This window comes from Chanos chanos, chromosome 2 (genome assembly GCF_902362185.1).
Source record: "Chanos chanos chromosome 2, fChaCha1.1, whole genome shotgun sequence".
Lineage (NCBI taxonomy): Eukaryota > Metazoa > Chordata > Actinopteri > Gonorynchiformes > Chanidae > Chanos > Chanos chanos.
Window position 1 is genome coordinate 14056132 of NC_044496.1, and position 22484 is coordinate 14078615.

The 22484-nt window shown below is 40.0% G+C and overlaps 1 protein-coding gene across 1 annotated transcript in view; it reads right to left on the reverse strand.

The window, feature by feature from the left end:
• The window catches only part of LOC115805877 (golgin subfamily B member 1), a 28335-nt gene that overhangs the window by 5590 nt on the left and 261 nt on the right, over positions 1 to 22484 (reverse strand). Inside the window, exons 2-15 of the mRNA XM_030766574.1 lie at positions 22349 to 22471; positions 21435 to 21548; positions 20478 to 20772; positions 20153 to 20268; positions 18553 to 18670; positions 18151 to 18266; positions 17786 to 17945; positions 14659 to 14765; positions 14382 to 14472; positions 13387 to 13520; positions 12324 to 12433; positions 11969 to 12137; positions 11325 to 11429; positions 3 to 11210 (exon numbers count right to left, since the gene is read on the reverse strand). Coding sequence (XP_030622434.1) covers positions 3 to 11210; positions 11325 to 11429; positions 11969 to 12137; positions 12324 to 12433; positions 13387 to 13520; positions 14382 to 14472; positions 14659 to 14765; positions 17786 to 17945; positions 18151 to 18266; positions 18553 to 18670; positions 20153 to 20268; positions 20478 to 20772; positions 21435 to 21548; positions 22349 to 22471 — 12966 coding nt within the window. The remainder of the gene's footprint in view (positions 1 to 2; positions 11211 to 11324; positions 11430 to 11968; positions 12138 to 12323; positions 12434 to 13386; positions 13521 to 14381; positions 14473 to 14658; positions 14766 to 17785; positions 17946 to 18150; positions 18267 to 18552; positions 18671 to 20152; positions 20269 to 20477; positions 20773 to 21434; positions 21549 to 22348; positions 22472 to 22484) is intronic.

Here is a 22484-nt window from a genome sequence, read left to right on the forward strand (position 1 = left end):
ACCAGCCCATCTCTTTCAACCTGAAGGGCATCGACATCGAAGCTAAGGCTAGTCAACCCCCCAGCTTTGCCAGGAGTGTTCTCATGAGGACTCGACTGTTGTCTGGATGCAAATGCCCTCTTGGCTCCTCTAAGTTCCTCCATTAGCCTGTCTCGGTCACACTGCAAACTGGCCATGGCTTTGGAGAATGCAGTCACCTGCCTGCTATACGAACTGTTCTCCGTTGAGACACGTTTCAGCTCTAGCTCTTTTTCTGAAACTGCTTGTGACAGATCATTCACAAGTTTGGTAAGCTGAGAATGTGGATCAGTGCCTTCAAGGGCCAGGAGTTTCTGGACCAATACATTCCTTTCTGTTGTCAGAGCAGTCAGTTCTGATGCGGCTTCATTGAGCTGTCTCTCTAGTTTGTTCATGGCTGCTGTGGTATCCCTGAGTTCCTCATCATACTTGCGTTGTAAAATCTTGAAGTCATCAATTAGCTGATCACGGTCGTTTTGCAAGGCTGCCATGGCTTTGCCCAGCGAGTCATTCTGTGACTTCAGATCCTTATTCTGGGCCTGCGATTGCGATAACTGTTGCTCTATTTGCATCAGGTCCCTGGCCAAATCTGCAACTCTTTGTTGTGTGGTCTCTCGCTCATTTCTTATTAGGTCCACTTCTCGCTCAAAATTATCAAGTTCATTGTTGTACTTATCCTCAGCCTCGCCTAATTTCCTCTCGGTCTCAGTCTCAAGCTGTTGCACTCTCTTGTTTAAATCATCTGTTGCTACTTTTTGTGCAAACAATTTTTGCTGAAGGTCATTACATTCAGAGGCTTTGGCTGCTATGGCCTGTTGCAAATCAGCAATTACTTTACTTTCATTTGTCTCAGACTTCTCCCTCTGTAAGGCCAATAAACTGGTTTCCAATTCTTGCACCTGAAATTTTAGTTTAGAATTTTCATCTTTTAAGGCATTTATTGTTTCCTCCTCCTTCTGTAGCCTGGAAAGGCTTTCGTGATACTGCTTTTCAACAGCACTTTTTTGGTTTTCAATGTTTTTCATTGAATCCTGCTGCTTTTTAAGAAGATCTTTCAGCTGGTTGTCTTTCAGAGACAACACCTGGTTTAAATCCTCTCTGTATCGTACCAGTTGTGCTTTGAGCATGGCATTTTCTGAATTCAGATCATCCATTTGGTGAAGTAAGGTCTTGATTTCACGTTTCAGACCCTTGGGGGCACCACCCTCCTCTAATGCATCTCTTTCCTTTGTCCCATCCTGCTGCATTTGAAGAGCATGGTACTCTGACATTAACCGTTCCTTCTCATTTTGTAAAGTTGCCATAGAGCTCCTAATAGTCTCCAGTTTTACTGTTATTTGCTCATTTTCCTGTCCAGACTTTTCAAGTCTGACTTGAAGAGATTTCACCTTGTTATCCAGCCTTCTACATTCCTTATCAAGTTTTTCTTTCTCTGAGTAAAGGGAAGTTAGCCTGTCCTCATACTCTGCCATCTGAGTTCGATGACTAGCCTGTAACTGCTCCAGATAACCTGACATCTGACCATCTTTAGAGGACAAAAGAGCAGATATTTCTGCATCTTTATTCTGAACGAGAGATTTCAACTGGGATGAAATAGCCTCTTGTTTCTCAAAATCAGCAATGAGCTTGTCATGCTGGGTGTGGAGTAATAAGAGCTGGGACTCTGTATCTGACAATGTCTTCTCTACATGTTCAAGATGTAACTGCATTTGGGCTGTGTAATCCAGTTTTTCATCAAGCTCCTTGATCAGTGAGCTCTTTTCACTCTCTAGTTTTTCAAGACGAGCAATCTGTACCTGCATCTGCATATTCAAAATCTCCAAATTTTGGTTAAGTTCACTATTGTTTGCCTCCATAACGAAGAGCTGCCTCTGTTGTGCAGCTGCAGCAACAGAGTATTCATTCAAAGTTCTTTCAAACCTTTTATTTGTGATTTGCATTTCATTCAGTGCTCTCACCTTCCCTCTAACCTCCTCTAAAAGCCTAGTTATAACAAAACCTTGCTCTAAAAGCTGGCTATCCTTTTCGTTTAAAGTCTTTTGGAAAACACTGTCCCACTGCTTTGCTGCATCAGCTTTCTCAGGATTAACAGTGAATACAGCAAGTTTGGCCATATGAGTCTCTGCTTCTCGCTGAAGAGTTTTAATTTGTAGGTTCTGGGAGTCTACTTGCTTCTGTAATGACAATGTTACTTGAGCTTCCTGGTCTCTCTGTTCTTGTAAGTCATTTATTTGTTTATGTAGTTCAGACTGATATTGCTGAGATATAGCTTTCTGCTGTTCTATCAGTTTTTCAAATGCCTTTTCTCTCTCACTGGCCTGAAGTTCAGACTGTTGTTTCTTGTCTGCAAGTTCCTGAAGCAAACTGTCCTTTTCAGAGGTCACCAACTGCAAATCTTTCCTAGTCTCACTAAGAAGATTTTTGTGCATTTTTAACTCTGTTTCAAGATTCTCCATCTCCTGCTCTAAAGATGACATCTTCTCTTTTGTCATTTTCAGGTCTCTCTCTGTCTGCTGGTGTTCTGACTGAGAGTCTTTTACAGTCTTTTCTAGGTTCAGAATGAGTTCCTGGTACTTGATGCAGTCACACTGAAGTTGATTGATTTCTTGGTGCTTCTCTTTGAGTAGCTCTTGAAGTTCTTTCTTCATATTCTTAGAGCCCTCATTTCCTCTCTGGATGGCCTTGAGTTTTTCCTCAAATTCTTTCATCAGCTTCAATTGCTGCTCCTCTCTCTCCTGGTAGATCTTAGATTTTTCTTCTTTACTTTCCGCCAGCTGAGTTGAGAGTTGCATATTTTGTGACTGTAAGACATTAATAGCCTCTGTCAATTCATCAATTCTCTCAGAATTTTTGAGAAGCAACGTCTCCAGATACTCATTCTCATTCTTCACTTTATCAGATATCTCTTGGACATTCTCAAGTTCTTCCTGCAGGAGACACTTATCATCTTCCAAAATTTTAACTTTCTCATTTAGACTTATGGTCTCTTGGCGATTTCTATTAATAATGTCTTGAAGCTCTACCACAATTTTGTCCCTCTCACTTAATTCTGCTTCATGGGCATTCTGTGTCTCACTTAATTTTCCAAGAAGCTCCTGCTTTTCCTTTTGTATTAGCTCTGTAATTTCATGTTGAGCAGCTATTTCTGCTTTCTGAGCCTCAATCTGGGCTGTAAATGAATTGTTCAAACTGAGAGCTTCATTGAGTTTTTGCTGCAGATTATTTTCTACTGTTTTTGATTCAATGCTCCACCTGTCCAGAGATGAGCTTGTTTCTTTGAGTTCTTCAGCTAACTTGCTATTGTCAAGTTGAATTTCAACCAGTTTTCCCTTGAGTTCTTCAGATGAAATTTTAAGACAGCATATTTCAGCTTCCAGCTGATTGTTTATAGCGGTCAGTTCATCAGTAGAGAGCTTCTGTTTCTCATCAAATTCAATCAAGTCCTTACGTATTTTTTGATTTTCTTCTTCAAGTTCTTCAATCTTCTGCTGCTTTGCTTTAGCAAACATTCTCATTTTGTCTTTTATTCTTTCATTTTCCTCTTTCAGTTCTTCAGTTTGCTTCTCAAGAACCTGTATTTCAGATTCATATTTGTGGACTCTCAAGACAGCCTCCTGTCTGTCTCGCTTTGCCCCTTCAAGTAGCTGCCTCATTTTATCCATTTCACTGCTGACATTCTCATATGCTTCCAAAAGAGATTCATACTCCTGTTTCAAATCTGTGTGCTTGGACTTCCATTCTGACAGTTCCTCAGTCTGTGAGTCTTTAAGAGATTCTAACTGACATGAAAAGGCTTGTTTTTGCTGGGTAATGTTCTCTATTGTAAGTTTAAGGCTCTCACAAGCTGCTGAAAGGTTATGATTATCATTCAAAAGTCGACTTACTTCAGTGACAAGATTTTCTTTGTCTGTGGTCAGGGATGACACAAGGACTTCCAGGTCCCCCTTCTGTTGTTTTAACCCAGAAATAACACTATTAAGGGATGAGGTCTCAGTCTGCATTATCTTATTTTCAGTTGACAATCTCTGTATTTGCTCCTTGAGAGAGGAGTTCTCCTTCAATGCCTCTTTACGAGATATTAAGGCTGCTTGGAGTTTCTTCGTTAGCTGCTCTTTTGATTTATTTTCAGTGACATCTTGTGCTGATTTCTGTTGGAATGTACTAACTTCAATTCGAAGTTTTTCCATTTCAGTTTCATGCATGTGAATCTGCCTCTGCATTTGTTGCTCTAGAGCAGCAATGCAGTCTTCCTTTTCTGAGATAATTCCTTGGGACACTTTGCAAGAATTTTCAAGTTCCAATGCCATGTGTTCTACTTTTTCGGCTAACTCTTTGGAACGGTTTTCTAGTGACAGTAGTTCTTCATCTTTACATGCCATTTCAGAAGATACATTTTTCAGTTGGGACTTAAGGCATTCTAACTCTTTCTGATGTGATGAGGATGCCTCTGTCAGTAATCGCTCTTTCTCTTCTAAAGACAGTCTTAAATCTTGTAGCAAACTATTATTTTCCTTAGTACTCCTCAGAGCATCCAATTCATCCTGGAGAGATGCTGAGCTCTGTTGGACACTCTCCAACTCACTGACCTTCTCTTCATATTTTATTTGAATAGAACAAAGTTCATTTGTTAACTGAGTTTGTTTCTCCAAAAGCTCACTGTAGTTACCTTTGAGTTCAGCAAGCTCTTGTGCATACTTTTTCTCAGTTTCTTCAGATTTCTTCAGCGTCTCTTTCCGAGCCAAAAGAGCAGCATGTGCCTTCTTCTGTAGAATTACCTTCTCTTGTTTAAGCTTGGTCAGCTCGCTTTCTGTGTCTCCACTGGTAGCTTGAAATCTAGAAAACTCCTCTCTCAAACTTTCCTCTTTCTTCACCATTTCATTTTTAAGTTCCTCTGACTCCATCAACAGCCTGCTTCGTTCAAGTTCAAAAGCTTCATCTTTTTCACAGAGAGTAATTTGAAGTTTTTCAATTAGTTCCATCTTCTCATTAAGTGTCTGGAGGGTGGAACTCAAAGCTGCTTCTTGTTCATTACATTTCACCTCTAAACAATGATGACTGTTCTTCGTTTGTTCAATGTGCTGATCCTTTTCTGAAATTGCCTGTGTTAACTCAAAGACTGCATTGTCTTTCTGCAGTATCTGCTGTTTTAAATCGCAAACAACTGCCTCGTGATCTGTTTTCATACCTTCCATCTGTGACATCAGTCCCATCAACTTCTCTTGTAAATTTGTCATTTCAAAGTCAATTTTTGTGCTTTCACCCCTTTGGTTTTCATATTCTTCCATTTTCTTAAGTAATTCTCTCCTGACAACTAGTGCTGCTTGAAGCTTTTTCTTTATAGCCTCTCTTTCTTTTGTCTGTTTGGTCATTTCAGCTTTAAGATCTTCTATGTCTTTGAGCAAGCTTGTGTTCTCTGCCTCTTTGTTTTCTATTTGGCTCTGACAATGGGAGAGATGCCTTTTCGTTTCTTCCAAAACAGATGAAACATATTCCAGTTCTTTGACTGAACTGTTATGTGCATTTCCAAGGTTTTCCAACTCTGAGAGAAGACCTCTCTTTTCCTCTGCATCTTTCATCCTTTCATTCGAGGCTGACGCAACTATTTGTGTCACTGAAACATCTTTCTCTTTTAACTGCTGGCTAAGACCGGTGAGTAATTCCTTTTGCTGACTAATTTGAATGTTCAGACTGCTTATCTGATCATCTTTCTTTTGAATTTCAGAGAGTAGAGTTGTCTGCTTGATGACTGCCTCTCTAAGCTTGTCAGTGTCACTTTGGAGATTAAGTTGAAGATTGTGTGCTTTTTCTGACAACAAAGCAACTTGTTCACAACTGTCTTTATGTTTCCCCTCTATCTCAACTAAGTCTAACTGCTTTTGTTGTAGCTCCTCACACACTTTGTCCAATTCTTCTCTTAAGGACTGCATCTCTGTCTGATGATTTTTTTGCAACTGTTCAACTGTAACATGAAGGGAGATCTTCTCCTCTTCTTCAGCTTGCTGTTTGCTTAATTCTAAATTGACAAATTTAGTTTCCACATCATGCAACATCTTGGTCAACTCAACATTCTCATTTTCTTTAGACTGAACCGTTTTCAATAGATCCTCTAATTTACTTCTGTTCGTTAAAGCCTCTGCTTCTTTTTCTTCAATTTTCTCTGAGGAGAGTTTAATGACAGATGTAGCCTCTAGCAGCTTTTCATTCAAATGGTCAACACTCTGCTTCAGAGCCTGAACTTCTACGTCTTTGGTCTTCAACTCATTTTCAACATTTTTAAGTCGTTCGGAAAGGGCATTCTTATCCTGTGTTTCCCTATCTAGAACACACAGCCACTCTTTCTCAGATTCCTGAAGAATGTTCTCTATTCTTTGAATTTCAGATTTCAATCTGGTGATTTCTTCACCTTCAACACTAACCTGTACCTGGAGTTGCTCCTTCTCTGCTTTCATTTTCTCCACCACTTCATTCATGCTATAGGACTGCTGTTGACTCTGGAGTTGAAACTGCTCCTGTATTCTTTGAATCTGAATGTTGTGAGTCCTGTAGAGCTCCTCTTTTTCCAAAACCAATGTTTTGACCTCTTCTTCTTTTAGTGCTTTTTCACTGCTGAGCATGTCTAGCTTCTGCTGAAAGTCTTGTTTGATCAAACAAATTTCATCTTGTAGGTTCTTGTTAAGTTCGTTTAATTTATGCATCTCTGACTGCAGATGCTCTGCATGTTTTACCTGAGCAATGTACTGACTGTCGATTGCATGCAAAGCCGCTTCTCTTTGTTCAAGGCTTTCTGTCAGAGTATTAACCTGAGCAGAAACTTCAAGATGTTCTGATTTTAATTTCTCAATCTCAGCAGTCAGAGAGGCAGTACTTCTTTGATGGGTGTCATCCTTTTCCTTTGAGAGGGCATCGCTGAACACTTTTAAATGTTGTAGCTCACCCTGTAGTAGAGCAGCCTCTTGCCTGAGACTGATGATAGTGTTCTCTGCAGTTTGAATTGCTTCACTACGCTCATGAAGAGCCCTGTTCATTTTTGACAGTTCCTCATTCCTTTGGGAGAGAAGAGTTTTGGATTCCTGAAGCTCCTCTAAATTAGAGGCAAACTTTTCCTGAAGATTCATTAAGGCACTTTGTTTCTCTTCAACTAATTTGGCAAGCTTTGAGGACTCAAGTGAGAGCTCTTGAATTTGACTCTGTAGCTGAGTTACAAGCTCTGTGCTTTCCATGAACTGAGACTTAAACAGGGCAGCTTCATCTGCTCTCCTCTGTAATTCCTTCAGGGCTTTCGTTTGTTCCACTTCCGTGGAGTTGCTCTCCTCAAGGGCTACTTTGAGCCTAGCAATTTCTGAAGACTGCTCACTCAAATTATTGCTCAAAGCTGAGACAGACTCTTTAAGCTGAGATAACTGTTCTTTCAAGTTTTCACACTCTAAATCTTTGGTCTTCAGTTCTTCAATTAAGCGGCTATTCTGTGCTGTGGATGTGCTCTTCAGCTCAAAAATAGCTTTCTCTTTCTGCATCAAGGTTTCCTTAAGCTGTGAAGCCTCAGCTGTTAAACTATTAACTTGAGCATTTAACTGAGAAACAGAGTCCTCCAGAGTTGAAACATGTGTCTTTATATTCACATATTCATCTACTTTCTGCTTCAAATGGGCATCCTTCTCAGCTACCAAATTGGTAAGGTGGTCGTTCTTCTTCAACATGTTCTGTAAATCCTCTTCAAGTTTGGAGATGGCTGCCTCCTTAAGGTTCAATTGTGATTTTGAGTCCTCTAATTCGATCATTAATTTTTTCCTGAAAGATGTAAACTCTCTTTCTTTCTCATGCAACAAAACATCCTTGTCCTGCATAGCTGTTTGTAAGGTCTGAGCTTCTTTTTGTAGCTTGGTAATGGTCTCCATTTTCTGACTGATCTGACCCTCACCTTCCACTGATCTGACCTGCAACTGATTTATAAATGTCTCCTGCTGCCTCAGAGATTCATCTCTCTGTTGCAATGTCAGAAGTAAGCTCTCCCTTTCTGAGGACTCAGTAGATAGTTTTTCAGTCAAAGAAGCCAAACATTTTTCTTTGTTAGACAATTCAGTCTGGAGAGCGGCAATTTTTTCAAGTTTTCCAGATAGCTCTGCTACTGAACTTCCGAGATCAGCTTTCAATTTATCATTTTGCTCACTTAAAGCCTGAACACTGTCCTGAAGATCTGCTATTCTTGTCTGTTTCGCAGTCATTTCCTCTTGCAATTTTGTGCTTTCTACTAAATTTTTCTCCAAAGACCTTTTAAGATCTGCATTGTCAGATTCCAGCTTCATGATGTTTTCATTCATAGTAGCCAGCTGATTGTTCAGTGAAATAAGAGAATTGTTTCTGATGTTCAGTTCATCTGTGTGCCTTTGACATTCCAAAACCTTCTCATTGAAAACTCTTTCTCTTTCTTCTAGAAGCTGACTTAATCGTGAACATTCACCTTTATGAGATTCCATCTCAGAGTGAAGGTTGGAATAACAATCTCGCTGCTGATTTAGTTCTCCCTGCAAAGAAGAAAGCTGTCCTGCTTGCTGCTGCAACATGGTGTCTTTCTCCAAGAGTCCAGATTTAAGAGCACTACTTTGTTCCTGAAGAAGTGCCAGTGTCTCTTGAAGCTGAGCTAACTGGCTTTGATTTCCCTCAATTTGTGCAGAATTATCAGCAATGGTCTTATCTTTTTCAGAAATACTGTGGTTGAGTTGCATAATCTGAGAATTTGAGGTCTCCAACTGTGCCTGTAAATGGCAAACTGCCTCCTCACGTTCTCTGAGCTGCTCCGAGAGACGACTGCATTCATTTGTCTTTTCTAGATAATTCTCTGTTGCAGACTGTTCACTTTGCTCTATGACTTTACCGAGTTTGTCTGTCTGTAGTACCAATTCTTCTTTGTCTTTCAGAAGGCTCTCTATGATTTTACAGTTTTCCTTATGCTGAATTTCTAATCCAGATACTTTATTCTCCAAAGCATTCTTTTCTTCAGTTAAACTGTCAAGTGAGTTTTTCATTTTATCTCTTTCTGCTTGAAGGCTGCAATTTTGTTCTCTAAGTCTGTGTATTTGAGAATCAAGATCACCATTCTGCTCAAGTATTGCAGAAGCTTTCTTATTCAAATCAGAAATAACTTGTTTTGTTTCAATTAGTTCTTTTTCCCTACTTTCATAAAGAGTCTGCAATTGCTGATTTTGTACATTAAGTGCTTGTACATGTTCGCGAAGGCCAACAATCTCAGTGTCTTTCTGTGCAAGGCCATCTCGTAGTTTGTTACTATCTGTCAACAGAGTTTCAAGGGAATTCTTCAGGTTAGTATTATCAGCTTCCAGCTTCACATTATTTTCATTCACAGTGTCCAATTGGCCACTCAGAGAGGTGACAGTCTCATTTCTTTTATTTAGCTCATCCATGTGTGATTTACATCCCTCAGTCAATTTCTTGAGGGTTTCTTCTCGTTCTTTAAGACTTTGACTCAACTGCTGAAGTTCACCCTTCAAAGAGGCACTTTCTTTGGCTCTTTGTTCCAGAACACCTTCTTTTTCTATGAGTCCCGATTTCAGAGTAGATACTTCATTCTGCAAGAGAGACAAAGTCTCTTGGAGTTGCACAAGCTGAGTTTGCTGAAAATCTATGTGTGCATTTTGATCAGAAACAACTTTATCTTTGTCAGCAATGCTAGCGTTTAACTGATCAACACGGGAATTTAAACTCTCAACTTGTCCTTTTAAATATGTTACTCTCTCTTCACTTTCTCTTAGCAACTTGGTGAGATGACTACACTCATTTGTCTTTTCCAAAAGACTCTCTGAAATGGACTGCTTATTCTGCTCAAGGACTTTATTCAGTTCAGCAGTTCTAACACTTAATTCTTCTTTATCTTTCTTTAGGCTTTCTATTACCTTACATTCTTCTAACTGCATCATTTCAAGACTGGATATTTTAGTTAGCAAGGTGTTTCTTTCCTCTTCAGTCTCTGAGAGGGACTGAATTTTGGTATTTATTTCTTGCTGAAGTTTAGAATTTTCGCCAGTAAGATTTTTCACTTGAGACTGCATGTTGGTGTTCTCCTCAATTATGGCACTCATTTTTCGGTTAAGTTCATCCAGAAGCTGCTTTTGAGCAACAAGCTCCTCTGATTTCTCTTTCAGGGCTGTCTTAAGACTCTGGTTGTCCTCCTCTAAAGATTTCACCTTGACATTCAACTCCGAAATGACTGCAGTTTTACTTGTGATTTCATTTTCTAATGTTTTCTTGTCATCATCTTTAGTCTTAAGCTCTGCATTCAGTCTCTGCCTTTCTGCCTCTGCCTCCTCTTGCATATTTTTCAGCCTCTCCTCCAGAGAAGCTATGGCCTCTTGCTTCTCTTGCACCACATGTTTAACATGTTCCTGACCTTCAGCCTGACTCTCAAGCTGTTTGGACAAAGCCTGAAGCTCGTTATTATGTTTAGCAATCTTTGCAAGAAGCTCATTACGTTCCTCCTTGAATGACTTCAATTCATTTTGATATGATTGCTCTTTATCACGCAGCTGGTCTTTTAGTTTTTCATTGGAGGACTTCGTCTCCTTCAGCTGCAAGAGAATTTCCTCAGACTCCTGAAGCTTTTCCCTTAAAGATGCAATTTGAGTTTCGCACTCTGATAAGTGGTTACGTTGAGACACACTGAGATTCTGTATTTCCATGCGGAGGTCTTGAATCGTCTGTTTGTCCAATTGAGTTTGTTTAGTTAAGTCGTCAATCTCCTGGGACTGAAACTTGTTCTGTTTCTTGGTCTCAGTTAGGTCAGCCTCTGTGCTTTTCAGGTTTTCAATCAACTCGGCTAACTGGGCATTAAGAGACAGCTGGTCAGAAGATTGAGAGTCTCGGATGATCTGTACTTCACGTTCTGCTTTGGCTAGAGCAGATTCCATACGAACAAGGTCCTCTTCTTTATACTTTATCTCCTGTTTGAGACTGTGGATTTGTTCAGCATACTCTCCTAAATTGGAAGAAAGAGCAGTGATCTCCTTGTCCTTTTCTGTTATGGTGTCTTTGAGATTGTCAATCTCCCGCTCGCAGCTTTGAAGGTCATGAATGAGCTGTGCCCTCTCTTCCAAATGTGTGGTATTTAGCTTGTCCAGTTCATCATTTGTTTGATCCAGGTCACTCTGCAGTGACTCTATTGTGGCCTCTTGTTTCTGCGTCTAATAATGACAAAAAGAGAAGAAAGACTGACTTGTGATTATTGTGCTCCAAGGGGGTAAAATATGTTTCTAAGGGCACTTAGGTCGTAATGTTCAACTCTAACAGAACCCTACCTTTTCTTTCAGAGCACCCAGCTTCTGTGTGAGTTCAGTAACTGTTATTTTCATTTCAGAGCACTGTTTCTCAAAGGTACTGCATTTCTTGGTGACTTCTGTCAGCTACAGAAAGGACACATCAAAAGATTATACAATGCATAGGAAAACACAAAAGGTTTTGAATAATTAATCATAGGATTTACCATAACTCCAACAGGAAAAAGAGTGAATACTCAGTCTTCATTTATCATTAAATTTTCACATTAAGCCACTGACAATAGCCAAAAAAGAAGTCAAAACAAAATCAGAGAAGAACGACGAAGCAAGCTACAAGCATTTCAAAATCGACAAAATTAATGCATCTGTTGTATGTGATATCTGAAATTCCGTACATCATTTACAACCCATACAAAGCAAAATTAATACATATGTGATTTATGCTTGCCAAAAAGTTTTCAAAGATGTTTTAGTGCCATAAGCTAATTAGTCAGGGTTACACAACGAAAGCATAATTGCTAAATTATGTTAAGGTGTCTTGTACTGGACAAAACTATATTTCCACTACCCAGAGGACTTCTTAAGTTTAGGCTTAAACAAATCAAGTTCTTTAGAATCCGTTATCTTAAAAAGACAAAAGCATGGAGCAAATTAAGATAACTTACATTTAGCTCAGTTTGAAGCAATCTATCAGCAACCTCTTTGTGCTGTTCTTCCTTCTCCCTCAAGGCTTCGCGAAGACTGTCTATGAGCTCTAGTTTCTCTGAAGTCTTGGCCAATGTGTGCTCCTTTTCTATAAGTGACGACTCCAGACACTCCTGCGTGCTACTCAGTCTAAAATGTCAGTTACGTTATATGATGATTGAATGTCATGAAAAAAACAACGAAACAGCAAAAAAATGAAATAAAAACAAAACAGCATCAGATTTTGAGTCCAAGAATAGCAATGTGACAGTTTTATTTTTTCTCTCAGACTGTTTTCTGTCAAACTAAGCTAAGAAAACTAAGAGAATGACTTACCCTTTCAGTTGCTCGTTGAGACTTGTGACGAGAAGCTGGTGCTTTTCTGCATCTCTGCTCTGCTGAGCACGCAGGCTAGTCAGCTGAGCCTGCAGTCGCTCAGACTCAGTCTGGGTTGGGGGAGGAGGGAGGGGGGAAAAGGAACAACATAAGACTGAAACCCAACAGAAAAGCTCCTACTGAGAAGCCAAAACTACACACACTTCACTTCACTGCACACAAACACATTGGTATTACTGCAGTGAACAAAATATGAACAAAAAACAACAACAGCAACAGAAAAAATACCCCCCAAAAAAAACCAAACATGTAAGCTTTGTTGGGTGTACTGGTTGGAAACGATTTCAGTTCTTAGAATTTCATTTGGACAGAACCAAAACAATTATAGTGTTACTGCACTTAAACACACACCCAGTGAGCTGGTGGCAAAATGAGTTTGTCGTGTCTAATGAAATCTGTCCGATATAGTTCACTCACACAGAATGGACAAAACACCATGTGTTTGACACAGCCAAAAACAGCCAACAGAACCCCCTAAGAGTGGTTTCTCAAGCTCACACAGACACAAACACACCTGAGAAACCCAAAATGGCCGACCTCCTTCATCTACATCAAACGTCACCTGTGTTAGAGGAGTCTGTTACAAAACCCTATTTCTTGGGAGCAAAACATGCAATTTACTGTGTAAAACAAGGAAAAAAAGAGGAAAAAATCTGAGAGCTAGACTGAAGTAAAAAAAAAAAAAGTTTAATCAGAAAGCCATTTTTGCAGGTGACAAAACGTGTAAATTTTCAGATGACTAGACCAACACTTGGAGAAAAAACACTACTTTAATGACATGGATGAGTAACAGAACCTATACGTGTGGAAAACAACAAAGGGATGTGTGTCTATGGAAAGCACTATATATTGTATATGTGTAACTGTAGTGAAATGACTGATCTGGACCATGCAGTGCTATGGTGAGGGAGATGCAGATGCTGGCTGTTTGAACAGTATGCATGCAGTTTTCTGCAGAGACCCAAAGGACTACAAGTGCATGTGCAGCTCAGTTACAATGTACCTGTAGCGATTCAATACGGGCCTGAAGTTGCAGACGATCTTCAAGGTCCTGGCATCGCTCTTCTAAACTAAGGATCTGTTCCTGAAGCTGGTTTCTCTCTAGCTCCAGTTCCTCTACAACAGACCTCAAACCCTCTGCAGGATACACAAAAACACAATGAGAACAGGACATACTCAGAGCTGCATACTACCATGAAAACTTAAAATATTATTTTACATTTTGAAATTTTTTTGAAGTCTCCCTCAGTGAACTTAAAACACTTAGTGACTTTGTTTGTTGTGGGCATGTAAAGCCCTTTGAGACTTTAAACAGTGATATTGGGCTCTAAATAAACTTGAAACTTGATCACATCTGCACTGTAATATCTATTATTATGGGCTACTGGACTATTATACTGGCTACTGGGCTACTTATATTAAGGGCTTCTGGGAATGGAAGGCCAAATGAGAGTTCTCCAACTACTCTCTAATGTGTAGTAATATTTTTGAGCTATGATGATGACTATATATTGGCCCCATTTTCCTTAGTTCATTAAATTTTAGACTTTAGGACCCCCTTAACCATTCAATTAATTAAATTAGTCATAAAACAGGAAATTAAAGAACAAACACTTACCACAGATGTGGCTTCAGGCCACCTACATTTAACCAAACTAACAAGGGCTCAATGCATTCAACATGGACTACAGACTACAGAACCAAGACTAGACCGTTCATCCAGCACGCACATGCTCCAAATAATATGGACTCTATGAAAAAAGCAAACTAAAAATGTCAGTCAACCAAAGGCGTTGAACACACTGGGTTGACATGTTAGATGTTCCAGATGAGTCTTAATGAAATGTTATGTCAAAACAATGCCAAACAAACTAAAAAGACAAACTTAAAGGTATTGAGGTGTGGAAAAATTATAACACACAGACACTGTGCATGCCAGCATAAACTGTCTAGTGGGTTTCACACCTGTGTCTGGGGCACTGTACTCAGGCCACCAACCTCCCATATTCTCTCCTTCCATGGGAGTAGTGTTACCAGAGAGGCTTTGAGGGTCTGGCAAAGGTTGTCTTCCATCAAAGTCAAAGTCCTCCTGCAAAACAGATGCACAAGCCACCACATTTCAAGCAAACCATATATGACAACAGGTACTTTGGCAAACAAGCACTACATGTCTGCACAGTGAACAGACACTTCTAAGGCAGATTAAATATGTACAGAGATAATTCTGAAAAGAGTTTGCACTGTAAAACAGATGAGAACTTGTGGTCTTGTGTACCTGCAGACTGCGAGATGCAGGGTCTCCCAGCTTCTTGCCCTTGTGTGTGTGAAGGCTTCGTGCTTGAGCCAGCTCCTCCTCCAACTCCTGCTGCCGACTGACCAGTGCTGGATCGGAGCAGCCAGGAAAGAACCAGTCATCCTCAATCAGTTTTGTGCCACAGGAAGGGGGAAGGGGTTTAGAGAAATTTAGCCCAGAGATAAGGGCAAAGGAAGGTAGGCTTGGGAATAAAAAACCGAGAGGAAGAGAGGTTTGAGGGGGAAAAAAAAAGCGGAGAAGGCAAGAGAGGCTACGAGGAAAAATCTGACAGTGAGATAGGGGAAGAAGAGCAAGCAAGAGGGGAAGACTGAAATGACAGAGAGCAAAAGGAAAAAGGGGATACCAAGAAAAGAGCACAAATTCTCCATTTTCACTACATCATCAAACACGCTTATAGACAAGGACAAAGTGTTCAATTGGAAGCCAAGCAAATTCACAGCATATAAAGAGAACGAAAGGTGCCTCTGTGCTCAATGTGCATCATATGTGCTTTAGTGTTGTGTGATTTCCCCATAGCACCTAAGTCAAAGCCATGCAAACTTGTCTTTGAGCATCACATTTTTGGTACACATACTGTAAGTAGCAGTGAGGTGGCTGGCATTCTCAAAAGGTTTCAGACAAACTGCAAGGGATAGGGGAGAATTCTTGCCTATTGTGAGAAATGGTGGTTTTGTCGGTCAGCCTAGCTTGGATGGAGGAAGGGCCGTTTGGAAAGTGCAATCACATTCACGTCAAATCAGTAATATTACAGTATCACAAAGAGTCAGCACAAAACACATTCCCATCTGTTTTGTGGTGTCAGGAGGATGTTCTACTCAGGAGTGCAGAGGGAGAAAGAAACAGGTTTAACTGGAAAGGGATTCAGTGTCGACTCTACTGGTCAATGCAGATATGCCCAAGTCCCATACCTTCTACAAAATAACAACACTGAATAGAACTTGGGCCTGCCTGCATTGACTGATTGAGGAATGTGGAGAAAAAAAGAACATCTACAGAGATAAAGGTCCATATATCCCCAACAGAGGAAAAATGCAGCATGCAGTAAAAGGTGTCCCCATACGGTAAAGATTACCCCAAATAAATTAAGGTTGTTTAATGTGGCATTAGTGATTTTTTGGCAACGGATTCCTATTGAACCTACAGATGAAATATACAAGCATGAGCTACAAGTCATCTACTGACCATCTCTACTAATATGCAAAGCTACTTTACCTTCTGTCAAGAGAACTGTGGAAGATACAGTGGCACACTTGCTATATAGATCTTCACTTTAAGATGTAGCCTATTCCCATTATGAAACACTATAACCATGTTGAGTCATAATGTATATACCTTTACTATCTTTTTAAAAAATGGAGAAAGCTAGGACACAGATCAAAGTTAGAATCAGACTAAATGTTTTTTTTTTTTATTTGTGCAGAACTAAGATAGCCTGAATAAATTTGATCATACTTGTGATTTCTGTTTATATTTAGGGAGGAATGATTTATAAGTGTAATGATTCTTAACTACCATGTTTTTCTGGATAAGGGACTTGGCTGACATATTCCAGTCCTTAAAATATAAGATAAGATTCAAGTCCCTGTATCTGCTTCACTAAACTAACAAAAGAGAAAATGTTAGTTGCGATTAGACTGATGATAACAAAATGCATAGTCATTGATGGACAGCACCTTTCACTTTGTGATTGGAGGCAAGGTCTTATACAATTTCTAATATTGTTTGTCTGTGCATTACAGCACAGCTCTTTCTGTGAGTTTCAAAGTGTAAGGGAAATTATTATCGCATTATCAGCACCGATTCATGGGCTCATATTATTTATTTTCTGAAGCTGACCATCATCAATTGTTAGAATTCCCATCACCACAGAAATCTGTTATGGTTTGTTAATGTTACAGGTCAGTTATAGGGCAGGGCCCACTGTAAAGTCATAAGGTACAGAGAATAAAGAGTGGAAATGAGGAAAACCAGAACAGGGATGACAGACACAAATGAAATCTGCGTAAAAGGTGCCAGGCTCTGCTGTACTATAAGTAGTTTACTCGGGTGGATTAAAATGATTGAGAAACAGCGTACAGTACAGTAGGGACCTGACACCCAGGGCAGCGTGGCCTGCATGCACAAAACTGATGGGAAACTGTTCTCTGTGGCTGCGCCCATCACATAGAGCAGTAGGACGGGTGGAGGGGGGGCTGGGACTTGGAGCAAATGTTCATCTCACCGATGAAGGAGAGGAAATAAGAGAAAAATAAAACAAAAAGGTGTCATGCTTAACCAGACAGTGACAATAAACAAGGGCTCTAAGAGGAAAAACAACCCAAAAATACAACAGCAAAGGAAAACATCAACGTTCCTTCTTACTTTTGTTGGGGGTGGGGGTCATTTCTAACAACTTGTATGTTCACAGAACATCTAATAGGATATGTGATTTCTTTAAAAACTATATCAAAAGACAACAACAACAACAACAACAAAATGATTTAAAGAGCTGATTCCTAAACTAACACTAGATGTTATTTATAGATCATGACTTGTTTAACCATGTACATGACAATAAAAAGAAAAAACACAATTTGAGCGTAAAACATGTCGCTGACCACTGGGGACATGGAATGCAGTGATACAAGAAAGCGGGATGAAGAGACGCCAGGATATGAGAATAAGCTAAAGGCTTTAAATGAACAGAAAGGGGATTCAACAGTTTTGAGACAATGCTAAATAGTCCTAGACCTAAACCAGAATATATTTCTTAATTGGATTAATGGCATATTGTGTTTTTGAGAGGCAAAACGTGAAATTATCGACTCGATGTCGCTAAGACCTTTTAAACTGTCACGGTATTTGAGACTGAATTGGGAGTGATGAGTGGAAGTGACCATGTTGCTTCAAATGGGTGTGAACATTAGCAAGGCAACGCAACTGTTCTGTGAATATCCTGGAGAAGTGTAATGAAAAGTAGTGCTCTCAGCATGCTTGTGCCATTCATTTGAAGCTACACTGGGAATGTATCTTTAATTTGACTTTCTGGTTCCAGACTGGAATACCTGCAGTTTGTCTGGGTGTCTCTAAGCCCGCTCCCTCTCCTTACCCTCTCTCTCTTCCTCCATGTGGCTTATCCTGAGCACCATGGCATTCTTCTCCTCGCGAGCTTGGTCTCGCGCTGCCTCTGCCTCTGTCACCATGGTAACCATCTCCTGCCACTCCAGGACCTGACTCTGAAAATCATCCGCACTTCCAGATTCGCTCGCCTGCGGAAGAGGTCATGTTCATTATAATTTGTAATGTAAAATGATGAATGAAGCTGGTAAATGAATAATCTGATTAATAGGCAGTCACTGTAAATTAGGAAGAGTAAGTTTCAAGAAGTCGGCGTGCTACAGGGATAGGGTGTAATGAGGCCAGATAAGCAGCGTAAATGAGCTGAAAGATGTGAGTAAATGTTCCGTTCTTTACCAGTGATAAAGAGGCTGTTCTGACCTGAGAGGCAGCCCTCTTTGTGACCTGCTCTAGGTCTGCCTGCATCTTCCTCTGCTGCTCCTCATACACTACCAGCTTGGCCTCTAACAGATCTGTAAACAGTTTAAAATACCCGCCCCCCCCAAAAAAAAACTAAATTCAAGTATGTGACTAAAATCAGCTCTAGATAGTGGCAAATTTCAGAAATTATATATACTTTTTATATTATATTTACTTTTACTCTTTTAACTGTATTTCAAATACAAAATACAATAATTGTATTCCAAATTGAATAACTGAGATGAAACAAGGGCCAAATTGAGCGACAAGTTGTATACTTTTTCATAAGGCCGTGAAGAGACAATAAGTCATGCAGTAGCAACATTTCATTATTTTTACCGTTTTGAGCCTTGAGTTCATCATACTGGTCCAGTTTGCAAAGCATCTCTTCCCTCTCCTCCTCCAGTGCTGTAACACGGCTGCGCAGGGCAGTGATATCTGGGGTTGCGCTCCCAGACTATGGGGTCAGAACATTTCGATTTTAATAACCATTCAAATGAAAAGACAGAAGATAACTGCTGAAGGTAATGTCTACAGCTAATGCCTGCTGAAGAAAATGTACTGAATTAAAGGACTAACAATAATGCCAAATACCAGCAATCCCAGAATTCTGTATGTGTTGACAATGTCAGGCTATATTCACACTGCAGCTAAAAGCAGTCCAGTTCAGATTATTTTCCTGCATATGTGAAAAAAGTGTGTAAAACAGTATGAACAGCAAAACACCACCAGGGGTCATCTTTTCACAGAGACATGCAGAGGTGCCAGAGCCCCTGTCCTTTTGCCCTCAATGGCTTAAGTGCCCCTGAACGCATGAATAACAACAACACCACCCACAACAACACAATAATTATAATAATAGTTGTTGTTGTTGTTGTTGTTGCTGCTGCTGTTGTCTTTATTTCCATGTTATTCTCATTTGATTCACCCTAGAGTGAGCTGATTCATGCAGATCCAAAAGCATCTGAAAAATTCTGAATGCCACTCTGACAATATTTGCCTCAAAAGCAAGGTGAAAATGAAAAATGAAAAAGGATGCCACGCTCAATTCCGTATCTCAAAAGTATCTGGCCAGCAGCATCTAGCAAGGCCGTATGATTTTCTTTTCTGTTCATTACAGTGGTGATTGCTGCACATTGTGCATTGCAGTAACTAATGCCCTTTAAAGAGAGGACAGGGAGCTGGGGAAGGCTGCCAAACAGCTCCACTTTGAGCAGCTGAATCAAGGGCAGCCAGGGAAACAGCAAGCTTGTAGGTCCTCATTTTAATACAGTGCAAGCTCTCAAACATTTTACTTAGATTTAATTGCTTTTCGGGAGTTTGGTTTGGCTTTTTGACCTGAGCAACTGCTTTTCTAAATATCTGTGCATGGGTCTGTATTTCAGTCGGGATTATGCTCAGGTCTGCTTGTTGTTTCATAATCCAATTTCAAGTCATGGGAAGCTCCCTGTATGTGAACCGAGTGAAACGGTCAAATTGGATTTGTTCAGTATTTAATATGACCCAAATGATTAATGTGAGGCTCTCAATGTGACATGCGTTCGCAAGAATGTTGCACATAAAACTGACCACCATTAGTTTGAAGAAACTACAGCTAGCCTCAAATAAAAATTGTCTACATTAGTGAGAACTGAATCTCTATGTGAGTGGTGATCATAATGGCAACAAGGCATTTCAGGGCAAGGGTCAGTTTAGATTCAAATGAGATATGGGTCACATGACAAAATTACAACCAATAGTCTGCCAAAACAATCGGGTTACAGCAACAATAAAGAACGATCAGCGGTGTGAACAGAGCTGAACTGTACCCTTTGCCATGATTTTTTTTCTTTTTTAAAAATATCTTGCCTGTTATGTGAAATATGACAGGAAACTGTTACAAATCAAAAAGTCGAGAGCTCGCAAAGAGTAAGCCAGGCACAGAGAATACCCCTCTTACCTGAGCCTTCTTCAGCTCATCCTCTAGTTGTTTGATGCGAGACTTAGACCAGGCCTTCATTTTTAAGAACTTTGCCTCAGATTTGCTGGCCTCCTCTGTTTTCAGCTTAGCTTCAGCTGAATGAGAGAGAGAGAGAGAGAGAGAGAGAGAGAGCGCGAGAGAGAGAGAGAGAGAGAGAGAGAGAGAGAGAGAGAGAGAGAGAGAGAGAGTGAGTGAGTGAGTGAGTGAGTGAGTGAGTGAGTGAGAGAGGATAGGAGGCCCATAGTAGGTCTATAGTGAAGTTTGTAGGGGTCAGGATAGCATCAGCTCTGTTGTGAAAGACTACCTTCCAGTTCTGCAACTCTCTGGGCTGTGGGTATGTTGGTGGTCATGTCTGTGGATGTGTCAGTAGGTGTTGCAGGTTGAGCAGAGGACCTCCTCATGGCCTCAAGCTGAGTGCGTAGTGCCTCTTCTTTTTCAGACATCTCGCGCTCATGTTTCTCAGTGACGCGTCGCAGTTCAGCTTCATGTTTTTCCATGAGGTCCCTCAGCTGTGCACGCATAACATGCTTCTCAGCTTCTAGTTTAGACTGCATGTTCTCTCTTTCACTTTGCAAACGTCTCATCCTTTCAGACAACTCCTGAAAGACAGACATACAGAATAAGAATAAAAGCATCAGTTATACTTTTGACTGGATCCACCTGAGGAGTCCCATTGTGAGATTTTAACAGGCACCCACTAGCCAACCAGAAACAAGTACCTTCAGAGGTCATGGTATAAGTATATTTAATTAAATCTCAGCCTTTTGCAGTTTAGCAATCAGACGTGTCCATACTGTGATTTCAGTTTTAATTTGACTTATTGTACAGCACTACCACCAGATATATTACAACCTATCTGAAACAGAAGTTAAGGACTGCAGATTCACTTGTGGGACACAACCTTCATGTCAACATAATTCTTTATCTTTGCATACACTCTATGAATAAATGCTAATATGAAATGCTACTTCGATAGAGCAAGTAGCATTGAATCTTTGAATAAAGATTCAAAGATGTCATTCAAAGTTTAATCCCACCTACACCTTCACATCTCTTCAAAGGTTAAGGGGATTTGACACATTAAATTTTAACTAGGAAAATAAATCTAAACAGAAAAAGGAATGTGAGTTTTCAGCAGAGGGGAGGGGTCATGTAAAGTGGGTGAAAAAATAGGCAAAACAGATAAAGGAGGAACTGGGTGCAAGAAAAAAGGAGAGATGTCATAATCTCGGTTTAAAGGAAGAACCTAACCCTCACTCACTTTTATCTGCTGGTCACGAGCATCCACCTCTCCCTGCAGGACATCGATCACCTGTGCTTTACCCAACAACACCTCCTCCTTCTCATGGAGCTTCTGTTTCAGTGCCTTCAGGAGCTGAAGAAACAAAACATCTTAAGGACTACAGCTTCACACAGCCACCACGGAATAAGACATACTGAATGCTTGCAAGTAACTCTCAACAATCTCATCAGAACTCACAGACAACAAGTTTAAAGTTAAAAAAAAAAAGTTAAAATAAGGTTAAGCAAAGTAATATTAAAGAGTGGGATGCATTTACTACTGCATATCCATAATTGTGCCGCTCTGAATTTTTCACACAGTGGAGTGCAAGTCACACATACTGACAGATAGCTTTATTCCTGGTAAAGTTATGCCCGGTAAAGCTAACGCTTTTCTTTAGTTTTTTGTCTTGCACTGCACTGTGGACCATCAATGGCAATGGCTATGATTTATTTTATTATTTTGTTATTCACAAACCTGCGTATGGCATATGGACAAATACTGGTAAAGGTATAGTGAGTTAATATAAGGATAACTCACTAAAGTACATTGTTATCTTACACTAAGTGCATTAATATCTGTTGTTAAGATGAATCACACAGAGCTAATGCTAGATACAACAAAAGTGTCGTAACCATTATACATCGTTCTTCTGTCACTATTCATAATTGAGAAGTTTATTTCAGTAAGGCTTGGAACATTATAAATGTCACTCACACATATTACAGAACTAAATTGTATCACACCTGAAGCAGACAATATCAGAATCTACCAGTGTTAAGAAATGTATTCTTGACTGCAAGTATTTATGAAATAGTTTGTTACACATGCATCAGGATGAGATGGGTTCAGAGAGAATATGAAGTATTCATTTTTTTTTGTCAAGAAAATACCTGCTCAAGATCAGCACTGGCGTCTGACTTGGCTGCAAGCCGAAACAGTTCCTGCTCATGCATCTTGTTCACCTCCAGCAACTTATTGTCCTTTTCTAAAATGATGTCCTTAAATGTTTGTATCTGAAAGGCAGAT